Consider the following 26,055-nt stretch of genomic DNA (forward strand, 5'->3'; position numbering starts at 1 on the left):
TCAGCCTTCCCTCTGCGTGTCTTGTGTCTGATCCGTATTGCCAGTCTAATTTAGACTGTAAACTCCTTGGGCACAGGGCCATGCTTTCCTCTTTGTTTGTTCCAAGGAAGGTACAATGTCAGCATTCATTAATTAAATGCTTTGTTGATTGTAATACATTGCATTTATCCAAGCTCAGGCTGGACTCCAAGACTATTGGGATATTTCCTGGGGATCCCAGGATTTGGCAGTCTATCTACACTGGTGTACTTCAGCCTTTTGTAAGCAATAGACAATAATATTGAGCAAGAAATGTTCTGCACAATAGCAATATTGTGTCTTTGCTATACCTTGCACAGAGTTCCTGTCTGTCATCCACTACTGTTATTTAAATACATGGAGATAATTAGGCATGATCCTAAGGCCTCAAGGGACCTGCAAAGTTTTGTATTCCCACCTGTTAGGACAAAGACCATCATTCACAGTCCAACATACCCAACCAAGCAGGACTCCTTTTCCTTAATCCTTCAATAATCAAAGCCAAGAGTAAGTAGGTTCAATAGTAAAAGAGCTGATCTGAATAGGCAAGACATTTTGGGATAGTTTGCGCCACAGAATCAGGGAAGGGAGTGAAAAATGAGTGGATGCATAATATCGTGGTCCTCCTCTCTATCAGCAATGAAATTAATGACAAGGGCCTAAGTCGGGAACCTGGCAAGAGAGAGAATAGGAGAAAACAGTTGGCAAGACTGTGTCTGAATGTTCATAGCATTTTTGGAGTTTGTTTCTGCCCTTACTCTGAAATAGCTTGAATTTATTAGCCTCTGGGGTATGCTGAGGACCCAGAGGAAATGCAGGGAAGGGTGGTGTCATGTGTGCGCTCCTGGAGGGATTTGTTGTTACAGTGAGGGATATCTGTGCTGTGGCTGGGATATTAAATCTCAAGGTAATTGACAAAACCATTTTAGTGCATTTTAAAAGCATGTTAATGACACTCTGAGGTTTGGCTGGTTGCTGTTATTATAGAAGAATAAAAAAAAAAATCTAAATAAATCTACTATGGCAATTATTAGGTGATGAGACTCAGATGGTCTGATGTAAGAGAGTTTAGTGATGGAGACTGCAACCTGAGCTGGAGCAGCAGGCCAAAATCAGCAGGGAAATGATCATCAGTGGATGCTATATCACAGACAACCTAATTATCTCTAAGGTGGGGGCTTTATTACATTACTAGGAGGGACTGTTTTCTGAACAAGCACCCAAACTGCCAATAAAGCAGGAGGTAATGGATCTAGCTAATATTGATTCTGGTTCAGAAGGGATTTGAATAAATGGATGTCACTCAGATGCAGCAAACATGTCTCCAGTACAATACCTGGCAGATGGAAGAAAAAATCTTGGTTTATGTTTTAAGGTACGTTCAAGCAACCTTGAGGAGTTATGTTAAAAATCACTTTGCATAGATGTAGCAGGAATGTTGGGGAGAAGGCATGTTTCTTGGTTGGACAAGGACTAACCTGTCTGTGGGGTTTCCCATGTGATGCCTTAGAAACTTTACCCAGGATGTCTGAAATTTTATTTTTATTCACTTAATCAGATTGAAATTGTGTTGTGTTTGTATTTTTTATCCAACTGCATTTTTCTCCATGATGTGCTGCTAGACTTTTATTTGTATTTAAGAGGAATAAAGAGTCCAATGGAAACAAAAAGTAATGTTTGGAGTAGAAAGAAAATCAAATGATTGTGATCAAAGATGTTCTTTGGGTCAGAGTGAACATTTGTGACGCGTGCTTGGTGTTTCACAACAAGCACATTCAGAGCACGACATTAATGGAAAAATCCTCTGCTCTGAGATGTGTCACAGATTGGTCAGCCACTGGAAGTGGTGCTATAGCAGTAAGGCTCTTTTAATTAAAAAAAAAAAAAAATTTTTTTTTGTATTTGCAGAATTATTTATGTTTTTAGATGCGTTTCGGGGTTAATTCGGTACTTTTAGATATGGCTACACTGGGATTTGTCCAAGTTGGTTGGTTCTCCTTGCAATTTCAGCTCCTTATATTTGATTTGGTTAAAATAAATGGAGAAAGCTCAACTACTTTTATTTTCAAGAGGATTACAAATTCTTCTATAAACCTGCTTTCAATTTAATTCCCAGACTAGCATCTCATCCAATTTTGAACACCTTATTTTAAGCCCTGAGGAAGATCCAGTAAAGATCTTGTACAAGGATGAAATAGCTGGAAGATCTTGGCTAGGATCAGAATGTGAAAGCTGCTCCAGCCTTCATGAAATCCAGCTTTAGCATCAAGGGGACTATGGTTTGTAAGGTCTGCAGAACATGTGACTGAGCTGCCTTATGGGGCAGCAAACAGCACCATACACTGCCAGCACAGGCATCGTGGGCCTTTTGGAGGCATCTACCTCACATTGTAAAAGTGGCCCCTGAGGTCAAATCTGCCACATATGCGTACAGTGATAGCACCAATGGCTAAACCCATTGGTGGGCCAAAGTGCTGAGGAACCCACAGTACGTGGCACATTTTGTGCCTGCCCCCAGGTGATGGTACATGGCCAACACGGGGCAAAATGGTTGTTTTGTGGAGTCGTGATCCCACATTCAGCTCCAGCATGGCATCCTGCCTGAGCACATCAGCAGCACTTCTACCAGGCATCGTCATACTGTGATCACCAGACCAAATCGCCCAGTGAATGAGCTGTGGGAAGCATTATATGTCATGCAGCACCATCCTGCCTTGTGCCATCCATGCAATTACAGCGTGTTCCTTCTCAATGATTATTAACCATTCATTTTAATGAGATGCCCAATACCACGGAGCCCTGTTTCCCATGGGGCAAAGATTTATGGGGGCTGCCGCAGCTTGGGATTATCAGTCCATGAAAAGGGAAGATACATTTCAGCTCCAAAGCAGTTCCACTTTTATGCTGTTGTAATTTCACAGGGACATTTTTCTATCTTAGACTGCTGTTTTGTCTTCCTTCTCTGCCTGAAGGTTTGGAAGAGCAATAGAAACAGCAAAGAAATTTGTCCATTAGGGAAAAGAGAAATGGACAAGATGCTATCAATGTACGAAGTAAACAAGCAGAAAAAGAGAAACTTATCTTTGTTCTTTTCACTTTTTCACTTACAACTACTATAGGGAGATGGTTTTTCAGACAAACGCGTATGTTTTAAGTCAATTGTGTCCCCTCTGGGTCTCAAGGCCAGACTGTGTTTTTATTTTTATTTTTATTTCTTTGTTCTTTCACATGACTTGTCCTATATACTCGGCTTGTGGGCAGGAACAGTCTACGAGATCATACAGACAATGAAAGTACATTTGCATCGTGTCTGTACGGATATTACCAAAAAGACTAGTGAACAGGAAGGAAAAGCAGCCAGTAAAGCTACTTCAGGATGTAACAAAAAAGCACCTTTGGCAACTGCATCCTAGTAACTGTTGCTATAGAAACTTTACCTACCTTTATCCTCGCTATGACCTTGATTTTTCTTAACAGCTTACATTAAAATAATGTACAGAGTGGGTCAAGATTCTACATGGTTTGGTAAATTCAGCTGTCACCGAGCTGATTGCTTCTACGGGATGTAGGAAGGACCATGCAATGTAATGCTCCTCAAAGTTTTTTAACAAGTCCTAACAGTTTCTAAAGTATCATCAAAGTAAAACTGTTTCCTGTTGTGTTATGTCATTTTACTAAGGAAATTAATACCAACACATAAAATTGCATCAGATGCCTGTTTTTACAGTTTCCATGAATACCGAAAGCAACGCTTCTATGGTAGGTTCTCCAAGCCAACATGCTGTCAGCATACTCATTATAGCATGTACAGTGATGTAGCGCTTTGATCTCTGAGCTGTAATAACATTCCTTTGCCTTTATGCATCCTCCGTGGGGTGATTTAAAGTCCCTTGCAAGGGCTTATCACAACCCTTAAGGGTGGAGAAGAAACATGCACCATACCAAGGAGCGCTGCAACTACAGATACTTCCCATGCTTCCACCAGCTCTATCTTGTCTTGCACAACCCAGTGCTGCAGCTTTTGCTCAGCCCTTGGCAGGCAGAGCGCCTGGAACCACATGTATATGTCCACCAGAATAGTATCTCCAACAGTGTGGTCTCCCACAGCTCTCAGTCCCCGAAGTACAAGTAGACGTGGCCAGTAACACAAGCCCAGCTGCGCTGAAAATTGAGGAAGTGCAGCAGAGAATAATGTACCCACTTGGTTCTTTTATTCTGCCGCTGGCAATTAGGTCCGCTGCAGCTCTGAGTTGCATGAATTTAAGTAAGCCTGTGTTATTATTATTGCTATTATTATAATTACTTGCTGTCTTAAGATCTGAAGGCCCCAGATTCAGGCATTGTTTTGTTGGCTACTGGACAGATACAGTAAGAAGAGCCCCCTTCTCCTGAAGGGTTTGTGTTTAAGAGGCACCAACTTGAACAGGTTGGGGTGAAGATAGAGCTCAGGTGCCTTCTCTGCATGTATGTTCTCCTGGGGAGAGACAAGAAAGGGGAATGTCATAAGGAACAGCTAGTCAAGGTGATCTCTGGATAACCAGCTTTGCCAGGCAGGTGCAGTCTGGCAGCCTGTGTTTAACTTGTTATGTGAATGGACCCATCACAGCAAATGGGCTCCTGGCCAGCTTTAGAGTGTGTCTGTGGGACCGGTGTCCTCATAATGCTCACCACGTTCAGTCTGATGGGGTGTAGCTGGATGACAGGTGGGAAAGGCTGGAAAAGCTGGTGGAGTGAGGAAGGGGATACAGTTCCCAAACACGACTCCTTTCAGAAGTGATAATATTTCGTAAAGAATAAAGTCTATTGTTTAGGCTGCCAAAGCTGATAACCTAATTACACCCCGGTTTAGTAAGCAATATCAATGACCTTATTACAAACCTTCAGGCTGTACAGCGTGCCTTGCATGAATTTAACTAGATTCTGATGTAAATCACATAGACTTTTCCATTTACTCCTTGTTGGTTACAGTGACATCAGAATGAGGGTGGCTTGCTCCTGGTGAGAAAGCCTCTCACTTGAGTATAAGAAACACCACAAGACAGGTATATCACTTGAAGGATGCTGCAGAGGCCATCGGGGATAACTTTATGTACTATACAGCCTTCAGGTCAGCAGTGGAAGTCTTCACTCCTGGGGATCAGTTGTGTATTTGGAAGGTCATGTCTGCGGTTAAACAGCAGCAGTAGGATTAAATCTAAATCCACTCAGTTCTTAAGGATGGGTAATATTATCTCTTAGTCAAAGTTGTAATAAGCTCATCAACCACATGAGAGAAGCAGACTGACTGTGGGCTACTGTCTTCATTAAACAGTAATCTGTCATTGTGTTTATGATGATAAATTGCTTTGCATTTTGATTGATGGGTCAGGCAGAAGACCCAGTGCCTGGCCACTAGATTGATTGAGAAAGATAGTTTGCCTTCCTTGTTGGAACATGAAGTATAAAAAAGTCATCCTGGAGCACAGGGAGTTCTTCCTCTTGCTTGCGTGCCTGCATGAAGGGTCTGACATAGCCTGAAACCAGTGGTTTTCCATCTGTCTGAACAAGTAGCCAGTGGAGAGGGTGAAACAGTCTGTGGGTGCAAGTCAGTGGCATACAGAGAGGCCAGTGGGTGCTCTGAGCCTGTGAGCAAGCCTGCTCACTTGTGCCTCCTTTGCTTCTCCAGTTTCAGCACTTGGTCAGTGTTGCTCTTTATTCTGATCTCCTTTCATAATTTTTTTTTCCTGTGGTGTTTGGTTGGATCTGCTTGCACTTCCTTTTAGACTGTTGGTACCCCTTGCTTTCAGTCAGACCTATGAAGCGTGCCTCTGTGAGTGAGATGTTGGCTCTTAGATAGTGAGTAATGGGGAATTATAAGTCAGACTCTCTAACCATGGTTAGTCTTTAATATCACAAAAAAAAAAAAAAAAAAAAAAAAAAGAGAGAGCAAGAGAAGGAGAGCAGCCTGTGACTTTCAGGCAGACCAAGCTTTCACTGTTAGCAACCCCTCACCTTGGCTAGGATGCTGCTGACTTTCAGTCTCCTTCTCCTACATGCCCAATCACCCGTACAATGTTCATTTTGTAAATACAAGAAAACATATTGCCCTGTTTCAGATGGTTAGTTTTATCTTCTCAGGCTGGAGCAAATGTTAGGTTAAGGATCTTTATTTGTTCCCCTGTAATCATTGCTTGGTAGGCACTCCTTGTTTGGCTGCTGGTCTCTTCCCTGAAAGCCAGGAGAAGTGAGAAAACATGAGAAGTGCAGAGAAAAAGCAATTGTGTGTGTGATCTAAAGGAGATCCAGGCCTTTGCTTTGTGGCCTGAGGACTTCAACATGAAAAGGCAGGTTGAGGAATTCTTTGCCATGTGCATCACCAAGCCTGGGAGGCCACAGGCACCATTTCTCCTTCCAGCTCTTACTGTGAGGCTTTGAAACCCCATCATGCTCACCAGCCAATCCTCTGGAATTAGCAACATATCAAAAGCATCAACTGTAAACATTTCTGCTTGTTTTCTGCATTCTTAGGCTTAAAATGTGACAAAAACAGGGATACCTAGGAGCCCTTACCATGATATGTTTGTTGTTTGATTTTAAGGTTTTATTTAATTATTTTTGGTGTGTGTCAGTGGGATGCACTTTATCTCCCATTGTTGCTTCTTTTATAAGCAATTTGGAGTGGCAGGCCGTAGTGAGCTTTTCCAGCCTACACCAGATAAAGGCATAGACCTGACTTTACAGCTGTCATACCTGACTTGAGCAGCGGTTTGTTGCTAACTTCTGGTAGCACATGGATAACGCTCCCTGTGTGTACGGGATTTGAATGTTACAACCTAGCACGTCTGTTTTACAAATCTTCTTTTATTGCACAGCCTTATTGGCCACTGCAGTCTGGATCAGCAGGTTCCTTGGCTTGCTGAGATTAAACTCTTGAGCCAGAGCATTTTGTAATTATGCCCCTCAGCTCCAACTTTCTGGCATTCCCAATCTGTGTTATTTAAAACAAAGCCGTTTCTTATGTTCTTTAATTTCCTGTACCAGTGCCAGCTTACAGTGGTGATTACAGCCTGATGGATAGGTAGGTAGACTGATGCTTTTAACTTTTCCCAATCAATGACACTAATTTTATTGTGATTAATTGAACAGCATCCTGTGAGGCTCCTGTGCAGGATGTTATATTTATGTCGTTTGTTGTTGTTGCCCATCCCTGTGCATCAGAGGAGAGTGCAATCCTCTGTAATGCTTCCCCAAGGTAACAGAAGCGAAAGATTTGGGGAAAAAAAAAAATAAAAAATCTGAGGGGGAAGACACTTCAGCAAAATCTTGACACTCCTTGAAAAAATCCTTAGAGGAAATGGTGTCAGTTGCAGAATAATATTCTCATGTGAGAGCCTTCCTCCTAAATTTCTGTAGAGTATTTTTCTGGGAAGAAGCTCTGCCTTTTCCTCTCAGTGTTTTTCAGCATACCCACAACCCGTGGGTTATCGCCTCTGTAGGCTACAAAAGAGGGTGAGGAAGTATAAGAAGCTAAAAAATAAGAGATTTTTGTCTCAAGCATCTAGTCTCCATTAAGAGGGATGTGAGCTAATGTTAATAGCATTCTTTGAGCCAGAGTTCATGTTTTTTTGTGCTCTAGACACCTCATTTGAATGCTCATACACCTGCACATAATATTAGAGTACCGTGTACACTCACTATGGAGCCAGACAGATCTTTTCACTGCAGCAATCTATTGCTAAGTGGAAAAGGTTTTAGAGACACACAAAGGCAGAACAAATCATGAAAAAAATAGCAACTGTATTATAAACAGAAAATATTAGTCTGAGGAACCATTGTTCACTTTCAAAGTCAGAGGAGTTGCATCTCCATTTCCTAGGGCTTTCCAAGCAATTGCAGCAAACTGCTTTACCTTTTTGCTTCAAAATGGAGTTTCCCCAGTCAGAAACACTGGCAGTGAACCTAAGAGTGACTTTGAAACCTCTGATATCGTGGTGATGCATGAAAATACATCCAAGTTGAATACTCCCAATATTGCCTTTCTTTACGGCACAGCTCTCTCATACTTGAAATTATGGCTGAGGAAACTCCAAAGAAATTAAGATGAAAGTCTCTCGTGAAATGAATGGCAGCATTTCTGTTTTGTCTAAGATGTGGCCAGCTTATTCTAGGTGAAAATTTATTTCCAACCTAGGTTTAAGTCCACCAGTAAAGCTATCACTATTGAGTTTCTCACAGCTGTGCTCAGATGTTTTAGCTATTCGTAATAACGTTAAAATATAAGCAGTTACACCAGCTCAGTAGAGCTTCTTGGGATCTGTCTTTCATGAAGGAGTAAGAAAGTTTGTCTGTCTCTGTAAATAATAGCTCAGTTTCCACCCCAATACATTCTTAATGCAGTCATTTTCATGGCAAAAGGAAAGAGCCTTAACAAGAATTTTCATGTCCTGCCTGGGTATTATGTCCTTCCTGGGCATGATGTCCTAACATAAGTGCACAGAAAGGGTTTCCTTCTAAAGAACCCAGAGGGTCCATTTCTCTTGAATGGTATCAGCAGCATGTCACGGGCACTGTAGGTTGTCTGCAATAGCAGATCTGAGGCAGAAATCTGATGTCTCTATGGCAGAGAGTGACAGCAGATGCTGCCTCTAGGACAGAGGAGATACAGTGAAAATGTTGCCTCAATAAAGGACATGGTTATACAAGAGATATTCAGTATGCCTATGCATATTTCAAGGAAAAAAAAAAAAAAGAAAAAAAAATCAGCATTTTCTTCTTTTGTAACTCAGTAATGTTACTTTACTTTTTATTCAAATGTGTCTCTGATCAGGAAACAATAGGAAATTAAAAGTAAGAAAGCTCTAGAAGGACGCATTTCTAGGCAGGGGAAAAAATTATACACGTCTCCTTTATTCTTTCTTTGTCAGACATAGTTATTACTCTCTGTGGTGGTTTTACCTTGCTGGGCAGCTGAACTCCACCATAACAGCTCTCTCACTCCTCTTCCTCAAAGAGAAAGGGGGAGAAAGTATGATGCAAAGGGCGCAAGGGTTGAGATAAGGACAGGAAGATCATTCCACAATTATCATCATGGGCAAAACAGATTCAGTGTAGGGAGATTAATCAAATTTATTACCTATTACTAACAGGCTAGAGACGTGAGAACAGAAAAAGCAAACTAAAAACACCTTGTCCCCATCCACTCTCTTCTACACCTTCCCCTCAAGCAGCACAGGGGAACAGGGACTGCTGGGGGGCTGCGGTCAGTCCCTGAGGCTTCGCCTCTGCTGCTCCCTCATGGTCCCTCTGTGCCATCCTGCCCAAATTGAACCTGCGGGGGCTGCCCACAGGCAGCAGCTCCTCAAGAACATCTCCCACACGGCTCCGTCCCCCAGGGTCCATCCCCCAGGAGCAAACTGCTCCAGCAAGGGTCCCCTATGGGCGGCAGCTTCCCCCAGACTCCCTGCTCCTGCATGGGCTCCTTTCCACGGGCTGCAGCTCCCCCCAGACCCCATGCTCCTGCGGGGGCTCTCCATGGGCCGCAGCCTCCTCCAGGCCACATCCACCTGCTGCACCCGGGGCTCCTCCATGGGCTGCAGCGTGGAGATCTGCTCCATGTGGGACCCATGGGTGCAGGGGGACAGCCTGATCCACCAGGGGCCTCTCCACAAGCTGCAGGAGAACTTGTGCTGCATGTCTGGAGCACCTCCTGCCCTCCTGCTGCACTCTCCCTGGTGGCTGCATGGCTGGGTCTTACTCCTCACTCTCCCAGCTGCTGTTGTGAAGTAGTTGTTTTCCCCCTTCCTTAAGTCTGCTCTCCCAGAGGCACAAACAACATCACTTATTGGCTTGGCTCTGGCCAGTGGTGGGTCCGTTTGGAGCCAGCTGAAATTGGCCCTTATCTAACATGGGGCAGCTGCTGGATTCTTCTCACAGAGCCACCCCTGCAGCCACCCTGCTACCAAAGCCTTGCCACATAAACGCAATACATCGTCTAAATTCTCAACTGATATAAACTATCTTGTCTCTACCTAATAAGGTGGAATCACTTATAATATTCACTTCTGTATTACATTTAATTCACTAAACATCAACTGTTCTTTTTCATTTTTATTGCTTTTTCTGAAGACCACTGCAAATATGGTTATGCAAACATTTTGCAATGCTTCAGCACTCTTTTTTTCAGTGTTCAAAGCAGACTTATTTAAAAATTTGTGCTCGACTAACAATATTAAATTAAGCTTCTTAAAATATTGTTAAATATGTAATGTTGGTGGCTGACACCCTAGATTTGTATACCTTCAAAACTTATAGTAATGTAGTCTCATCTCAACAGCAGTACTATATATATACATATATAGGTAAAATCCTTGTTTTTCATGCTGATGCACAGTCTGTTTTCTCAGGAGTCCACTTTGTTCTTTTTTTTTTTTTTTCATTTAAAAATTATTTTTCATTATTTATTTTACTGCTTTGCATTTTGATGTGCAGCAATATTCTGCTTTGGTGAAAAATAGTGGCTGAAATAGCTGATGTCGAAAAAACAAACAAACAAAAGTAAAAGTTATATACATTCCTGCAAATTTCTGCTGAGATCTGCTTCTCCAGATACTTAGATTGTTCTCACCTAACAAATTCCCAAATACTGTAGGGCCTTAGGACACTGGAAATTTCCTTGATCTTGTATTCTCTTTCCCTGATATATCCAGCAGCAAAATCTTTGCACTTTGCTCAATGTCTTCAATTTCTGATAGGTCATTTCTTATGCTTGGAAAGTAGCTTGTAGTGTGCAGGTGTATAGGGTCTTTTGGCTAATTGTTCATTGCACCATTGCTGGGAAAGTAGGAGGCTTACTGACCTGGGACCTCTGCCACCTGGTGTTATTTCATTTGATGATATGATTTGGTACTTAGTACCACTGTTGTCTCTACAGCAGAGAGCATTCTTTTTCTCTTCTGGCATATGGGTCTAGAAAATTACTTGTAAAGAGTCTCAAAGTTTAATGAGAGCAGGTTCACCATTAGAGTATTACCCAGAACTGTAATAGTAAATGATTACCATTTCCCAGCTTATCCTTTCAAAGGAAAAACAAGATCGCAAAGATCTTTGGTATTATGAAGTTAGCATGTATGTCTATGTTTTCACTCAATGCTCAATTTACCTTGGAGCATCCGTGCTTTTAACCAAGAGTATTCAATATGGTCCTTTTGAAATCTCTTTTTCCACACTGAGGCCATCCATGACATATTTCATGTATTGTCTCATGTTTTGCAGGACATGCCCTGAGGGATACATATGTTTGAAGGCTGGGGAAAATCCGGACCATGGTTACACAAGCTTTGATACTTTTGGCTGGGCCTTTCTCTCTTTGTTCCGTCTTATGACTCAAGATTATTGGGAACGTCTCTATCAACAGGTATAAGAGTGTTTTCTTACTTGAAATAGGAAGTAAACACATCATCTTATTAAATATCCGATAATTAAAGACAAGAAGGAATTCCTAGGTATTAGTTACATTGCTCTTTGTGTGTTCTGAACAAGGACCATCAGTTGTTACAATTTTATTTTATTAGAGGTATTGATCACACCAGAAGCATAAGACTGGGTATTTGGGGGAGGGAGTAAAATTGGTATTAATGGAAGGATTCTGTGAATTTACATGAATCTGAATAAAGTTTGCCACTTAATGAGGGTCATCCAGGCTGCTTAATGATTGTTTAGTGACTGATGTAACATAAACTAATCTTTTGAGCCCATCTCAAAACAACAACAAAAAAATTACAAAAAACCACCACCAACCAACCAACCAACAAACAGAAAACCTCCTATGTATTTGGTGTATCTGTTTTTGCAAAGAATGTCAATGAACACAAATTCACTGGACAGCAAGACTACCTGGCACCTCCCAGCTCTCCGTACTGTAAACTTCTCATCACCAAGACCTAAGAGACAGAACTACAAATGGAGTTAACTACAAATGGAGTAGTCATGCATGCAAAATGGTCTGCTAGTAAATGCTCATTTTAGTGTACATTTTCCCAAAAGTATGCACACTCTGAAGAACCGCATATGATAGTTTGGTACTAAATTACACGCTCTGTCCATGAAACCATTGAACATTTAGTTCTGCATCTCAAAATTGCCAAAACTAGAGCATAACCAAGGAAATCAAGAGAGTTAGTGCAGAAAGATGCTTCTCTGAAGGTACTGAGGTAAACATCTTTGAAGGTACGAGGGATTTCAGCTTCACATGTAGACAATTATACAATTTCATGTCAGGAAAATGTAATACAAGGCAATCAAAAATTATTTGAACAACTGCATTCAGTTATTTGGCACAGAGCTACATGTACAGTTCTGGAAGGCTGAAACTGTCGGGGCAAATAAGGGTGAACATCACTCCTCTCATTATTTGACCCTATAATAGCACACTGTGTTTTCTATCACTAGAGTCAAATCCTTGACTGAATCCTTACCTATAACGTAAGTTCAACCTAAACTCTAGTTATGCCTGTAAAGAATCAGGCAGTACAGTCAACAGCACCTAGGGTTTAGTTTTTCTTATTCTGAGGCAGACGTCTAAATAATCCTTGGATGAATTACACCCTAAAAGTACCTTTTTCTCCCCATGGACTGTAATGGGACCTATACTGAAGACAGCTAAAGGGAAACAATGAATCCTGCATGGGAAGTCTCTATGTACTGCACAAAAATAGATTGAGCTATGTGAAGAAACCTCTCACTGCAGCTGATTGTAAGGTTATCTGTAGTCAAAGAAAACAAGCAGAAGTATTTGGTAAAAGAGGAAAACATTCTTATTTTAAAAATGAATTGTAGTGCAAGGCACACAGTTTTTGACTAAGCTAAAAAAGTTTATTGTGGAGAACGTTTTTTCCATGAATGACATCAGCATTTGTCATGAAAGGGATTCTGTTTAAAAAAAAAAAAGAAAAAGCAGCAACCTTTTTGCTAGTGAATTTACTTTTGTATTTACAGACTCTCAGATCTGCTGGGAAGATCTACATGCTCTTTTTCATGCTGGTCATCTTTCTGGGCTCATTTTATCTGGTCAACTTGATTCTGGCTGTGGTGGCCATGGCATATGAAGAGCAGAACCAAGCCACTATTGCTGAAACAGAAGAGAAGGAAAGAAAGTTTCGGGAAGCCATGGAGATGTTAAAGAAAGAGCAGGAGGTGAGTAAACTGCATGATGTGATTAGCCTTGGGTTACTTTAAGATGGTCCCTTGAGATTCACATTCTCTCTATTTCATATTTATATGATAACGGAAATAAGGTTCTGCTTGAAAGCAGCTTAATGTTTATTGTCCTGGGTAGAGTTATTACAGTCCTTTCTAAAAGAAAAATGATGGCTCTTTCTGCTAGGACTAGGGCCATTTAGGGTTGACACATCCAGAGCTGTATTGGTTTAACTATACCAGCATATGCCAGCAGAGGAATTTATATTAGTTGACATATAAGACATTTTCATGATGACATTACTACATCTGCATTCAAACACAGAACATCCATTTTGGTCGTTCAGCCATAGCCCCAGCTGAACCACTCCTTCTTTAGCTCACGTTCATTTCTACACTGTCTCATCCGTACTGCCATGAATATCCAAGCACACATGACTTTGTACCTGAACAAGTGAACAGGCAGATCTTGAGGTTAAGCTTTGCATATTGTATAAAGGATATGTGTTTAATGTTATGTTGTAGTTTGAGCAAAACATGGAGGCCTAGGTGTGAAAGCCTTAATAGCCAATGTGGCCTTAATAGCACTGATTAATTTGACTGTGATTTGTATGGGGTAGAAAGCATTTATTAAACAGCTGAAGAAAACGTTTTCAGTGCTGTGAGCAGGAAGACAATAAGAAAATTAGTATGAAATAACACACAGCACTGTAGTTCAGAGAAATAAATCCTTGATACACAATATAAACTAATATACATAATTTTCGTGAGGATACATATGGCTTCAGGGCCTAATCCAAAGCCCATTTAAATCCTTGGAAAGAAAATAGAAAATGCAATTCATTCTTGACAAAGTACTAGCAGAGGCTTATGCATTGTTTATGTCCTTTTAAAGATCTACTTCAATGGTTTAAGTAATAGGTAAATGCAATTTATTCCATATGTGAACAGAGTAACTTTCTGCCATAACCATAGGGAGCAAGCTGAACTCCAACTTGTACCTATTTTATACAAATTTTCATGTGTTTTGACTCCAGCTGAGCTCTTCCTAATAACAGTCAACTTTGGTAACCCCAGCTATAATTAAAGATATTTAGGAATTTCCTTTTGAAGACTTTGATTTCAGTTAAACCCATATGCATATATGCATACAAAAAAGGAACAGTAAGTCCCGAAAGTCAATATGTGTCAAAATGAAGGTTGCTTGTGCAAACTTAAATTGTTCTCCTTTGTCTGTACGCTTTATAACATGGTCTTTTCTGTAGCCAACCGCATCTCATTTTTCCTGTGCCCTGTTCAGTACAAAGGGTGGACAGTGCAGGACTCAAGAGCAACTCTTCACTTTCTCCTCATTCGCTCTGTAGCCTTAGGCAGGCTCAGTCTTCCAGATTCGAGCATTCAAAGCCCGCTTCAAAAACAAAATGACTAATGTCCTCGGAGATTTTTCAGTACTCCCTGTCACTGCTCACACTCTGTATGCTTCAAAACTACTCATTTGTATTTTCAGTACTCCTGGAGAATTATCCCATTTTTATGGAGATGGAGTTTAGGAATACAGAGGTTGGGATGCAATGTGTTCACTAGCTTAGGTTGCCTAAATGCCCAGGACCCACCACTTCGTAACTGCAAGATGAATTTGTCCATGACTTCATGTGAAGTTTAGTCCTTCTGCATATCAATCCCCAAAATCTCAAATTAGACATCCTGAGGAAGATTCTCAGGAAAGTGATCTGAGTGGTTTGCTATACCATGTAGTTTTCAGATGTCCTTTGCCCCAGACAGAGCTACTTAGTTTTAATCTCACTCTTCAAGTCTTTGAGTTCTTGGTTTTGACATTCTCACCATACCACTAAGTTCTTGCCTTACATCCCATCTGGTGCATAACCCCCTTTTTATGGTGCATGTGAGCTAAGCTTTACTCGTGTTCTTCAACCACCACACACCCTTGCCAGACGTGCCTGGTCCCAGTCTCCTTCCCTGCCTTGGGAGTTAACTGTGATTTGCAGTGCTGAGGGGACAGGACACTCTCCAGCTCAGCCACAGGAAACCGACCAGAAAGAGTAGGTTGTCAGGTTGTGGTCATATCCTCCAATCCCTGAGAAACAGTTTTATCCAAATCCTTTTTCAAAAACTAATGAAGGTTTGTAGAGCAGAAACATTGCAACCCAAGCAATAGGTAAGAAAATGCTAGGAAACTGAAAATTAGCTTATTTCCAGTAAGAGTACAGCAAGCCTAACAACATAACCTACATTTTATATATTTTCTAGATCACTGGAATATGATGGCAATGAGAAAGGAAAACGAAAACTCCTTAGACCAGCTTTGACATTGTGCAGTACAAAGAGAACACAAATATAATTGATAGACCTGCTTGGGGACCATCAGTCAATTTACGCAATTGGTCTAACACATTCCTAAACCTGAACTTAACACCAAAAGACTTGCTGAATCGTTATGAAGGGAAAGCACTTCAGCATAGCAATTAAATTAATTGACTCAAAAAAAAAAAAAAAGAAGAAAGGAAAAAAAAAAAAAAGAAAAACAGCTTAGACTGGTGTCTGAGCCCTCCTTCTTTCTGCTATAAGCAGCCTGCTCATGAAAGATATTTCCCATAGGAATTAAGTTTTGTTGTGCTCTCAGCTTGATAGAGCTGCCGCTACTCCTTGAAATACATGATTGATTCTTTACACGACTGTTAAGTGCCTTCACTTTCCTTGGACTGATGCCTGTGGGAGGAAGGGAGTATTTTGCTGCGGAGAGCTGATTGCCTGTTTGATTCTAGTGGCTTGCAGACAATAGCACTGAGGATTCATCCATTCCTCCTGTTCTTGGGAACCTGGAGAGGATTTTTTTTCGTAATTCATTCATTTTATGTACTCCAGCTGGGGGCTTTGCAAATGGGCCTGTCTCCGGGTCATTGATGTGGCTCCTGCTGGGACATCAGCATCTCCAAACCTGACCTCGTGCTTTGTGCTCAGAGCAGAGGAGCCCCCTCGCTCCTCCCGCCCGCACTGGGGATGGGGACCCAGTATGCTGGCGTGGGCTGCAGCTTCCTCTCTGAATATATTGATTCTTCCTCCTGCTGCTCATTTGCTTTCAAGGCTCTTGCTTTGTGTGCTCAGGCTTTTGCATTTGGCTTTTGCTGGGTTTCTAGCTGTTGGTCTGTTATCACTCAGCTCCTGCAGTGATCCCACCAGATAGCCAGCACAACACTGAAGCGCACAGCGTAGCAAAGTCCACCTTATCTCCAGTTAAGCCCATGGCTTTCTCTTTGGATCTCTGATCATAGCTGCCTGTGCTGCTGCTTGGCATAAGTGTTTACAAAGACATATCAACTGAATTGCCTGCTGCTCCTAGCATCCCCCTGCGACTGGAGAGGAAAACCCAGCAGCCAGCTTGGCTCCCTCCCCTGCTCAGCCCTCCTGGTTTGAGGGGCTGAAGTCCCAGGAGAGGCTGTTCTTGTGGTGCCCCAACCTGAGATCTTTCTGACCACCACCAGAAGTATTACTCCAGAGGGAGTGTGCGCAGTACTCATCTGCAGGCATGTGCCCACGACCTGGTTCTCTTGTGAAAGGTTGCTCATGAGGTCTTCATAAATCAGATTACTTTATGCAGCCATTCCTAATGCTTCGTCACAGGATCTGGATGGAAAACCTGCATGTGTGCATTTGTACTAGCATCCTGAGTCACATGTTTATTTTTCTCATGGCTGAGTAGGGATGTTGGATTAAGACCAGTTCCAGCCATGGGAGATAGTTTTATGATTAATGATCACTTGGAATTTTTAATGTATCTCCTCTAGAACTGAAAACTTACAATGAAAAATAACTGCTGACCAGGGTAATTATTAGTTCTCACTGGGATCCTGAACTCAAATAATGGACTTTGTACTTTCTACCATCTTCTCTTTTAGGCACTAGCTGCTAAAGGGATTGACTCAATGTCACTTAGCTCATTGGAAATGTCACCTTTAGCATCCAAAAATGCCAAGGAAAGAAGAAATAGGCGAAAGAAAAAGAAATCTTCAGGGGAAGAATATGGGGAAGACCAGAGGAATCCCAAGTGTGAATATGATGATGGTCAGAGGAGAATGGTAAGCCATGCTCTGGAACATCACTTATTTCTCACTGCACTTCATTGGATAGGTCAAGCTCTGAATATGCATTTAAAACTGAAACTTCCAGCCAGAAAGAAGAATCAATATTTAATGTCATGACTGACCTGCAGATAGTCTGTGTTAGAACTGTGGAAGGAAACATATTAGTGCTTTATTTTCAAAATGAATTAAAAATGCTCATTAAGCATTCTTATGAACCTATTTTGTTTCAATTTTTTTTTAATTTATTTTTTGTTTTATTTTTGCTTCAAGATTACCCACAGTCTGATTTATTTTTTTTACTCTAACTTCATTCATCTGATTATATCTATCCTATACCTACTAGAACTAAAATATTCTTAGAAGAAACCTGCAAATCTTAAAAAGAAAAGAGAGGAGGAGAAAAGGAGGAAACTTGTCTCTGAGGGTATTTTTAATGATATATAAAGACAATATTAACACTTTTGTATTCCTTTGCTAGTTGCCTTCAAGTCAAAACTTTGTGGCACTTGTTTCTATTGTATGTTGCAGTAACAAAAGTAGTGAGACAGTTGTTAAATAGGGTTTTATATAAATGTTACTGACATGCATGAATATGAATCTGCACATGCTGTATGTACCAAATGATGGTAAATAGCTTCAGATAATTTGTCTGTGCTTGACTATGGGCACAGTTAAAATCAGGTTTTTGTTGTTGTTGTTGTTGTTTTTTAATAGCCATGTAATAGGCTAAGTCTTTTTATATTTTGGTGTTAGTGAATTTAGGCATACTTGGCAACCATAAAATGCTGATAGAAAACATGTAAGTGATTTAAGTAAATGTGACCATTTAATGACACCCTAGCTCACAAAATTTACACAGAGCTGGATTTCTGTAAACAACATGCCTCTTTTTTATCTTATAGTTTTTGTTTTCATCTCATTGGTTGAGTGGGTCGTGTCAGAAATTATACCTTTGTTCAAGCTAGAATTGCTCTCTAGCTTCATTCTGGATGGGTTTCAAGACACCACATCCTAAAATGATCATGGTCTGGAGCTGTGTATTGCCAGTGTGTTCCTTAAATTAATATTTCTTGTTTTCACTTTTCGCCCCTGGATGTCATATGCATGAGAAACATGGGAGACACATTTCAAAGCTTATAGTAAATCTTCTCTGCAAGGCAGTGTCTGGCATGGTTAGAGGGAGTACGGCTGAGTCATCATTCAGATGCAATCTGAGCAGCTGGAAGTGTGTTGCCATCAGAAATCAGTCTCAATGACTGTGTCATGGAAACCCAGGCATGGATTTTTTTTATTATTTTTTTTTTACCAGTTAAAGTTTGGTAGCAATCCAAATGGGTTGTTTTTAGTTAGAAGGGGCCTGGTTTTTGTATGCGTACTTGTACCAATGTCAGAAAATAGCATCATTACATAATTCAGTGATGTGAGCTACAGTGCAAAATGAAATCAGGCTCATTTGGGTTGGCTGGCTAGTGGATAGTGTGGAAACCTGACCTCTCTTCATACATACTTGGTTCATGAAAAAGTTCTGAAGAAGCTGAAAATTCTATGCAGGTCATAAAATCAAAAGTATGTCCTGCCTAAATGCTCTTATTCCATTAATTTCCTCCTCACAGATATGAGGGAAGGGGATAGACTTGAATTCCTTATGCATTTTCTGAACATCCTTTTCACTTTGTGAGGGTTTAGGTGTGTTTAGTGCTTGCCTACGTCTTGCTGATGCTCTGCCAGAGCTGCAATCTCACTAGCAGACGTCAAAGTGGATCATCAAGGGTGATATTTAGGTGTTAAGGAACCTTCTGTACTCTAGGTTACCTACCCCTCAAAGCAGTTATGTGCATTGGAATAATCATTCTACAAACTAATAAACCATATCCCTCTTCTTGCTCTTCTGTTTGTTTTTTTTTTATTATTTTTATTTTTCCTTTATCACCTTCTTCCGTCGTATTCTGCTTCTTCTTCTTCCCTCTTCTCATTTCTCCCCGCAGTTCATTTCCTGCCCTATTTCTTTATCTCTTGTTCTCCCTCCGCAACGTTCCTTCCCCAGCTGTTACGAAGATGTGTGATAATGCAGTAAACTGGAGCTGGATCCCCTTCCCTGCTCCTGTCTTCCACTCCTTGTGCTGCCTTCCCAGGTCCTTTGGCACTTATCAGATGGGGAGGGAGTAGAAGCAAAGGAAGTATCATGCTACCGGGCGAATGCCACCTTGACCCTTCCTATTTCAGTACATCTTTAACTGTCAAGTATTAGACAAATACCTAACGGCTAGGAATGATTATTCAGCCTCTTAACTTTGCTAAGGTTGAATACATGTAATTAAATCTTTCTCTGAAGGACTTGATTTTAAATGGAACTTAGTGCTCTCCGCAGACCTTCCTCACTCCTGAAAACATGTTGCAAAATGTTATTTCTCTTTCCCCTTTTTCCTTTCCGGGGGTTTCTAGACTCTCCTTGGCATTAGTTATGGTCCCAATGCAAACTTGGTGAAGCGCAGAACCAGCCACGGAAGCATATTCAGTTTCCGACTCCGTGGCAGAGACACTGGCTCCGAAACAGATTTTGCCGATGATGAGATCAGCACTGCTGGGGAAAATGAAAGCCACCGGGGCTCTCTCTTAATTCCAAGATCTGGGAGGCGTCCGAGCGTGCAAAGTCAAGTGAGCCATAGTTCTCACCCTACTACTCCCAACTACACCCAGACGGGCAAAAGGAACAGCTCAGTGGATTGCAATGGTGTGGTTTCCCTGATAGGAGGAGGCACCGGGGCACTCAACCCAGACCCTACTTCTCCTGCAGGGTTACTGCTTCCCCCAGTTATTATGGAAAAACCTGGGACAGGCGATCTGGTGAGTACTTTATGACTTTTGTATGTGATTCACGCTCTTGTTTCCTTCTGAATGCTGTTGGAGTTTGCTGTAATTTATTTACACCGTATGCAGTCTGCAGTGAGAAACCCAAACACACCATCTTAGGCAGGGTGGGAAGGCAACGGGCTAGCTCCCATACCGATGTCCATTCACCACAGCATAAGTTTACAGCTTCTGGTGAGACTTGTTCTTCAGAACCGGCTGGAGGCAAATACCTATATCTTGGGTTTAATATGAATTTTCTTTTCTTGTAGGGACATTTTTTAAGTTCATTCCTTTTGCCAATTGAATATCTGATTTCTTTCTGTTTGCATCTAACCTGTGGTCTTTTGTATAGCTGCTTGTGGAGGGGTGTTCTTACAGTCCAGGGGTAGTTCCCAGAAGGGCTGACTAAGCATTGAGTTCCAGTAATGCAGAGGACAGACAAGCAGATCATCAGCAGATTTCAAGCCTTTTGCAGATTTCCAGGATCTTTGTTGAGAAGCACCACTGTTACACTTCATAAGGCTGGAATTAAAACTATTAAGACTGATAGCATTAAGACCTAAGCACAAATTCCTAAGCACATGGAAAAACATGGGATGCTATTTTGGAAATAGCTACTTCACAGGCAGGTCGAAGTGGACAGGTTGAAATATGACTGATGTGGTGGGAATTTATTTCATTTAATGTGGATACCTAGATTGGAGTTCATCACTCAATAGTTTTAAAGCAATGCAAATCTAGTCACTAGCATCGATGTAGACAAGATTTGTTTCATCTCAGAGATCTAAAATGTATCAGAATAATCTTTGTCCCTGAAAGTGCTTTTTTTTTTTTTTTTTTTTTTCCCCAACAAAAACTCTGTATTACATAGGTCTTAAGTTAGGTGAAATGAAATACATCCAGAGTAACCACGTGCCAAAAAATGGGTTAAATTGAGAGGGTGGAAAGCAGATGATATTCTAACATGTATTAGGCAAGGTATTTCCTGAAAAGAAAGGCAATTGAGATGGATCGCAGCCATGGTGTCAGATTATCAGTAAATTGAGAAGTAGCTTTTTTCTCTAGAGCCAGGCAGCTTCTTCCCTTTCAAGCACTGGTCTGATTTTTATTTTTTTTCCTCACCTATCCAGGCACTCCCTGTGGCCCTGCAAATAGGCTCTCACCCTGTAAATGGGAGGAGAGTCCAGCATAGGAAGCTGGGTGGGGTGAGAATTACCTGCTTTGTTGGTGATTTTGAGGCTGTCCCTGCTTTTTCAGAAGTTCACACTTTCACTCATTTAAGGACTTTGGTATTCCCATTTGCACTCTCCACAGACAAGGAAGGCCAGTCTCTAGACTGCAGAGCAGCAGATACAGATGGTGGATTTTGGCTGAACATAGCTAGGCACGTAATAAGCTGCAGGTTAAAGAAACCATAGAAGGAGGAGTCTGTGTATCTACTAAAAAAAAAAAAAAAAAGGTAGAAAGGCTTCCGTAGATGAGCAGTGGGTTTCCCCTCTGTAAGGCAAGCAGTTCTGTGGGCTGCTGAGGCTCTCCTGGCTGTCAGACAGCTTAACAAACCATGACTCAACCTTTTACGGCAAATATTGGTATTTTACAGGATCGGGCCCCGAGGTGACAGGGAGGCTTTGAGCTCTGCTGGCGTTTCTTTTCACAGAATCACAGAATCACAGAATTTCTAGGTTGGAAGAGACCTCAAGGTCCTTTGCCAGTTTACTGCCTTTTGAAAATTGATGTTGAAAATGAAATGGTCTGGGTGGGTGAGCTCACTTGGCAGTTCCCTGGTCGTCTAGGAAATAGCACCCAGGCACTATAGTAACAGATGCTCCCTCAGTGATGCAATGTGAAGGATGTTGTGTCTCCTGAAAAACAGGTCTGGTATCTAATCTAGCCAGAAAATGTGAGCTGGACTTAAAAGCTAATTGGCAAGAAGCCCATTGCTGTACAGATGCATTTGCTACAGGAGCCGTAAGCGCTGCGCACAAACGTGCAGCTCTGTCTGTGGGGCGCAGGCAGAAGGAAAGAGCAAATCCAAAGCCTCAGCATGTTCAGAGATAAATTAACACTGTCTGGGGCTCTGTGTTGGATTATTTTGCCATTTTCTTGTTAAACTCTTGAAGTTAATTTTGTTCTTTCTTAGCAGTTTTGGCTTCTTTTTATATTCTCTTGGGGGAGGCAGAAGAAAAATGTTACAGGGTGAAGTTGAAGTTACCTTATTAACCCCATCAGCCTCTGTTACTTGTTTTATGCAAGTGTAAGCCCATGGTGAAAAGGACTGACCTGTGCTGTATCTGCTCTGTCTTCTCTGAACAAAACACAAAGAACCAGTCCTTTCCCTGAAAAGGCATCTCCTCTCTGTAGTCCCTAAATACAGCTAGTGAAACAGGAGAAGATTCAAGTAATCTCAGCGTTTGGTCCATCAGTCATGTTGGCTAGAGGTAGTCTGAGTGGTGAGCAATTTGCTGCTTGTGTCGGACATGGTCTGTACAGAATGGCATCCATCCAGGCCACCTTCTGCACCAAAGCTGCACCAAGTCACCAGGGACTTCAATGCACAAGAAATGTCCCTCAGGAGGAGGGACAGATATTGTGTTTTTTTCTGCAGGGAACCCATTTGTGTCTGCACACTGTGCTACAGCTGGTGATATTTCCATGACACATATGAGCACCTGTGAGGCTAAAGAAGGAGCAACAGAGTTTTTGGGGAGCGTCTTGCTGGCACCAAGGGTTACACTGCAATTTTCAAGCTAGAAAGCCTGCTGAGGTAATACGAAGAGCAAAGGAGTGTGATATCAAAGTGTGATCTTCAGACACCCCCCAAAGAGCTCTGGGCCAGGCAATCTTTGCATGGTTATGAAGAACAACAGGTACTCAATTCAGAGGTATGCAGGGTCCCAGGAAACCCACACCAAGTCCAAGTCACCCTCCTGGAGATCTCCATGCATCCCTGTCCCTCAGAGAACTGAGTCAGGTCTGCTTCTGTTTTCCCACCAGCTTTCTTCAAACAGTGCAGCTGCTGATCTCAGCAGACTTAACCCAGTGTAAATAGGCTGCAAGCTGGATGTGGTGACTCCATTTAGAGTCGTCGTCCCCCCCCCCCCCCTTTTTTTTTTGCTTGCTCTGAGACTGATAGGTTTGAAAATGATTCCTTCTTTACTACTCATAATGATTGCTGGGCTGGGGGTTTAGACTTTTCCTCATTCTTAGACAAAATCCATCCATTATGTAAGCAACTTCAGGGCACAAGCTAAAGTTCCCATTTGTCCACATAGTATTTATTTGCAGTTATGTATTGCTCTGTTGTGTCTTGGTGTTTCTCAGCTATTTAATAGATTAGAATAACATCTTCCTTCACAAGATACTGATCCTTTTGAACAGAATTGGATTAAGTTAATGAGCTGTCATCTAGAGCTCAGTTTATCCATGGGATCTGATGGGGATGAGTAAAGCACCTGTGGTTCTCAAGGTTTTTTTGAAGGTTAAAAAATACGCATGACACCATCCTCTCTTGCCTCCTAAAGCCAAGTGGAGCCATTCCAGTAGGTTTGCAGGGAAATCACATGGTTTTTAGTTTAGCCCAACTTTCCAAATCATTTGGAGATTCAAAGGGGCAGAGAAATGGACACAGGACTAGAAGAGGCAGCTGGAAGAGGACAGCTGGCTGTCAGCAGTGGTCCCCAGTGCTTCTTTCCCTCTGGGTCACATCCTCACCCCTCAGCCCAGGAGCAGAGCAGGGCCATCCGTGATGTGGCTCTGGGATGGGCAGCAAGGGGAAGGTTGGGGCTACCTGGGATCTCCCAGCCTTTCCTGAATCAGTCACACTTTTTCTTCTCCTTTAGGAAAATAGAAATATCAGGTATTTCTTGCATGACAGGAGAAACTACTGGGGTGTGAGCCCTTAGAAAGGGAAAGCTGTTTAATGAGGTGCCAAACTAAGGGTTTAGGAGACAGAATCTGTTCTCTTTAGAAATATTTTTGTTGTTGTTTTGTGTTTTTTTTTTTGTTTTGTTTTGTTTTGTGTTTTTTTCATATAAAAAGAAGAGGCCTTGTTTTTTGTTCTCTCTAAGCAGAAAACCGGTTTGCTGACCACATTGTTTTAAGGTTTTTTGTTTGACCTTACAGCTGCCCCAAGGTAAAATTTCTTTTTTCCTCTTCTTGCTTTGCCAAAGGACTGGTGAAAAGGCAAAGTGTTAGCAGTTTTGTGTTCAGACAATGTCGACATAATAAGTCATGCAAACATTGCCACCAAGAAGTTATATGGGTGGAAGCAAGCTAGCCCTCTGCTGTGGCCGCACAGAGAGCTGTCATCGTGGCTCAAGTTTCTGTTCACTTCAAATTTTGCTTTAGCACATCCCAAACGAGGCCATACCTGCAGTAAATCATTCAGATTTGACACAGATACTGCAAGCTGCTCCATTTTACAGTGCATCTCTTTAAATAATCGAGTATCCGCAAAATTAAATGCCTTCTTTTTAAGGCTGAGCGCTATTATGGTCACCTTCAATCTCATTAAATATTTCTGCTAGTGCCTTTCTGGGTCCATTGTTCATGGTGTGCCCTGTCCACCTCTTTTTATGCTTGAAAAGATTTTTACTGTACAAGGAAAATTAAAGCTGTCCCAGTTCCCAAATGTAGTCTTTAAAATGCTGCCACATATAAGCCCATCTTCGCACAGCAGTTTTGACACAGCTCAGTACAGTGGGCACTCAGAATAAAATAATTCTGCAGTGTTATGCATCCTCATTTACATGTAAATTACTGAATAGTATATTTGTCCCTATAGAATTGAGCTAATCCAAGGGAGAAACATTTCCAGTCAATCAAGGAGCAACACAAATAATCTCATCTTGCTAGAGGTGCCTGTATTTAACTCCATTGTGGTTTCTCATCTGGATGCTGTGGAGGCTCCCTGCATAACTCTAGAGACTGTTGTTATTTTTGCTTAATTTTTATACACATATAAGTACAATGAACTATTGTGCTTCAGTATAGTCTCTGTGTGATGATGATAGCTTTTATGCTGCAGTGCTTGTCCAGTTCCTGGAACTGCTTTCTATCTCAGACTGCAAAAACTGCCAGTTCCTTGTGCAACTATTATCTATCTCTGTTCTAAAAGAAATAATAAAAGCCCCTCATGGATCTATTCATTACAAAGAACACAAGCTCGTAAACTTCCCCAAGGTACTTCAGTAATTTTAAGGAATTTATCTGGAAACTTTATTCTCTGGAAAAAATACTTTATGCTAAATCAAAAGCCACCCACGCAAAAGATTAACAGCTATATTATGAAAGAGACCACGTCCTTCTGGAAGACCCTGGGAGCATTCCTGCACCCCTGCATCACCTGCCCAGGCACTGTGTCCTGCGAGCAGGGAGCAATGGGCTCTGCAGCTGGATGAGGTTCAACCTAGGCTCTTCACTTAAACTGTTTTAGCTGAATCCTGCAATAGGGAGAATGAATTTGAATGTTTTCCGTAAAACTTCTTGCTTTCAGAGTGAATCTTCTTTGCGTTGCATTTGTGAATAACAGGTGGCTTTCAGGTAAAGGCCACCAGCCTATAGCTTCATTAAAAGCACTTCTGCATGCATCACTAGGAAAATAATATCATTTTTGACGGACAGAAAACCAGCACTTCTGGGGACGAGGTTGTATAAAGAAATTCTATTGATATGTGAGAAACTATGGGATGGGATGATGATACAGCTTAAAACGAGTTAGATCATCCAGAAGAATTTGAGAATTTCTTGTGCTTCCTTCTACAGACAGAGGGAAATGGCAGAAGGGTTGCTTTTTCACCGGGCTTTTTTGTTGCTTTTCTTAGTTTTGACTATTATTATTATTATTATTATTATTATTATTATTATTATTATTATTATTATTATTATTATTATTATTATTACTCTACTTAAAAAT

The 26,055-nt window shown here is 41.4% G+C and overlaps 1 protein-coding gene across 5 annotated transcripts in view; it reads left to right on the forward strand.

Moving 5' to 3' along the window:
- LOC309874737 (sodium channel protein type 5 subunit alpha-like) overlaps positions 1-26,055 on the forward strand; it is a 206,962-nt gene that overhangs the window by 78,934 nt on the left and 101,973 nt on the right. For 4 of the 5 annotated variants that reach the window (XM_082753223.1, XM_082753222.1, XM_082753224.1 and 1 more), the window contains 3 exons: positions 11,269-11,410; positions 12,991-13,188; positions 17,106-17,285. In XM_082753223.1, coding sequence (XP_082609349.1) covers positions 11,269-11,410; positions 12,991-13,188; positions 17,106-17,285 — 520 coding nt within the window. Of the gene's footprint in view, positions 1-11,268; positions 11,411-12,990; positions 13,189-17,105; positions 17,286-19,733; positions 20,136-26,055 lie in introns of all 5 variants that reach the window. The other variant, XM_082753226.1, reaches the window with a different exon arrangement.

This window comes from Aythya marila (assembly GCF_965140915.1).
Source record: "Aythya marila genome assembly, chromosome: 2".
Lineage (NCBI taxonomy): Eukaryota > Metazoa > Chordata > Aves > Anseriformes > Anatidae > Aythya > Aythya marila.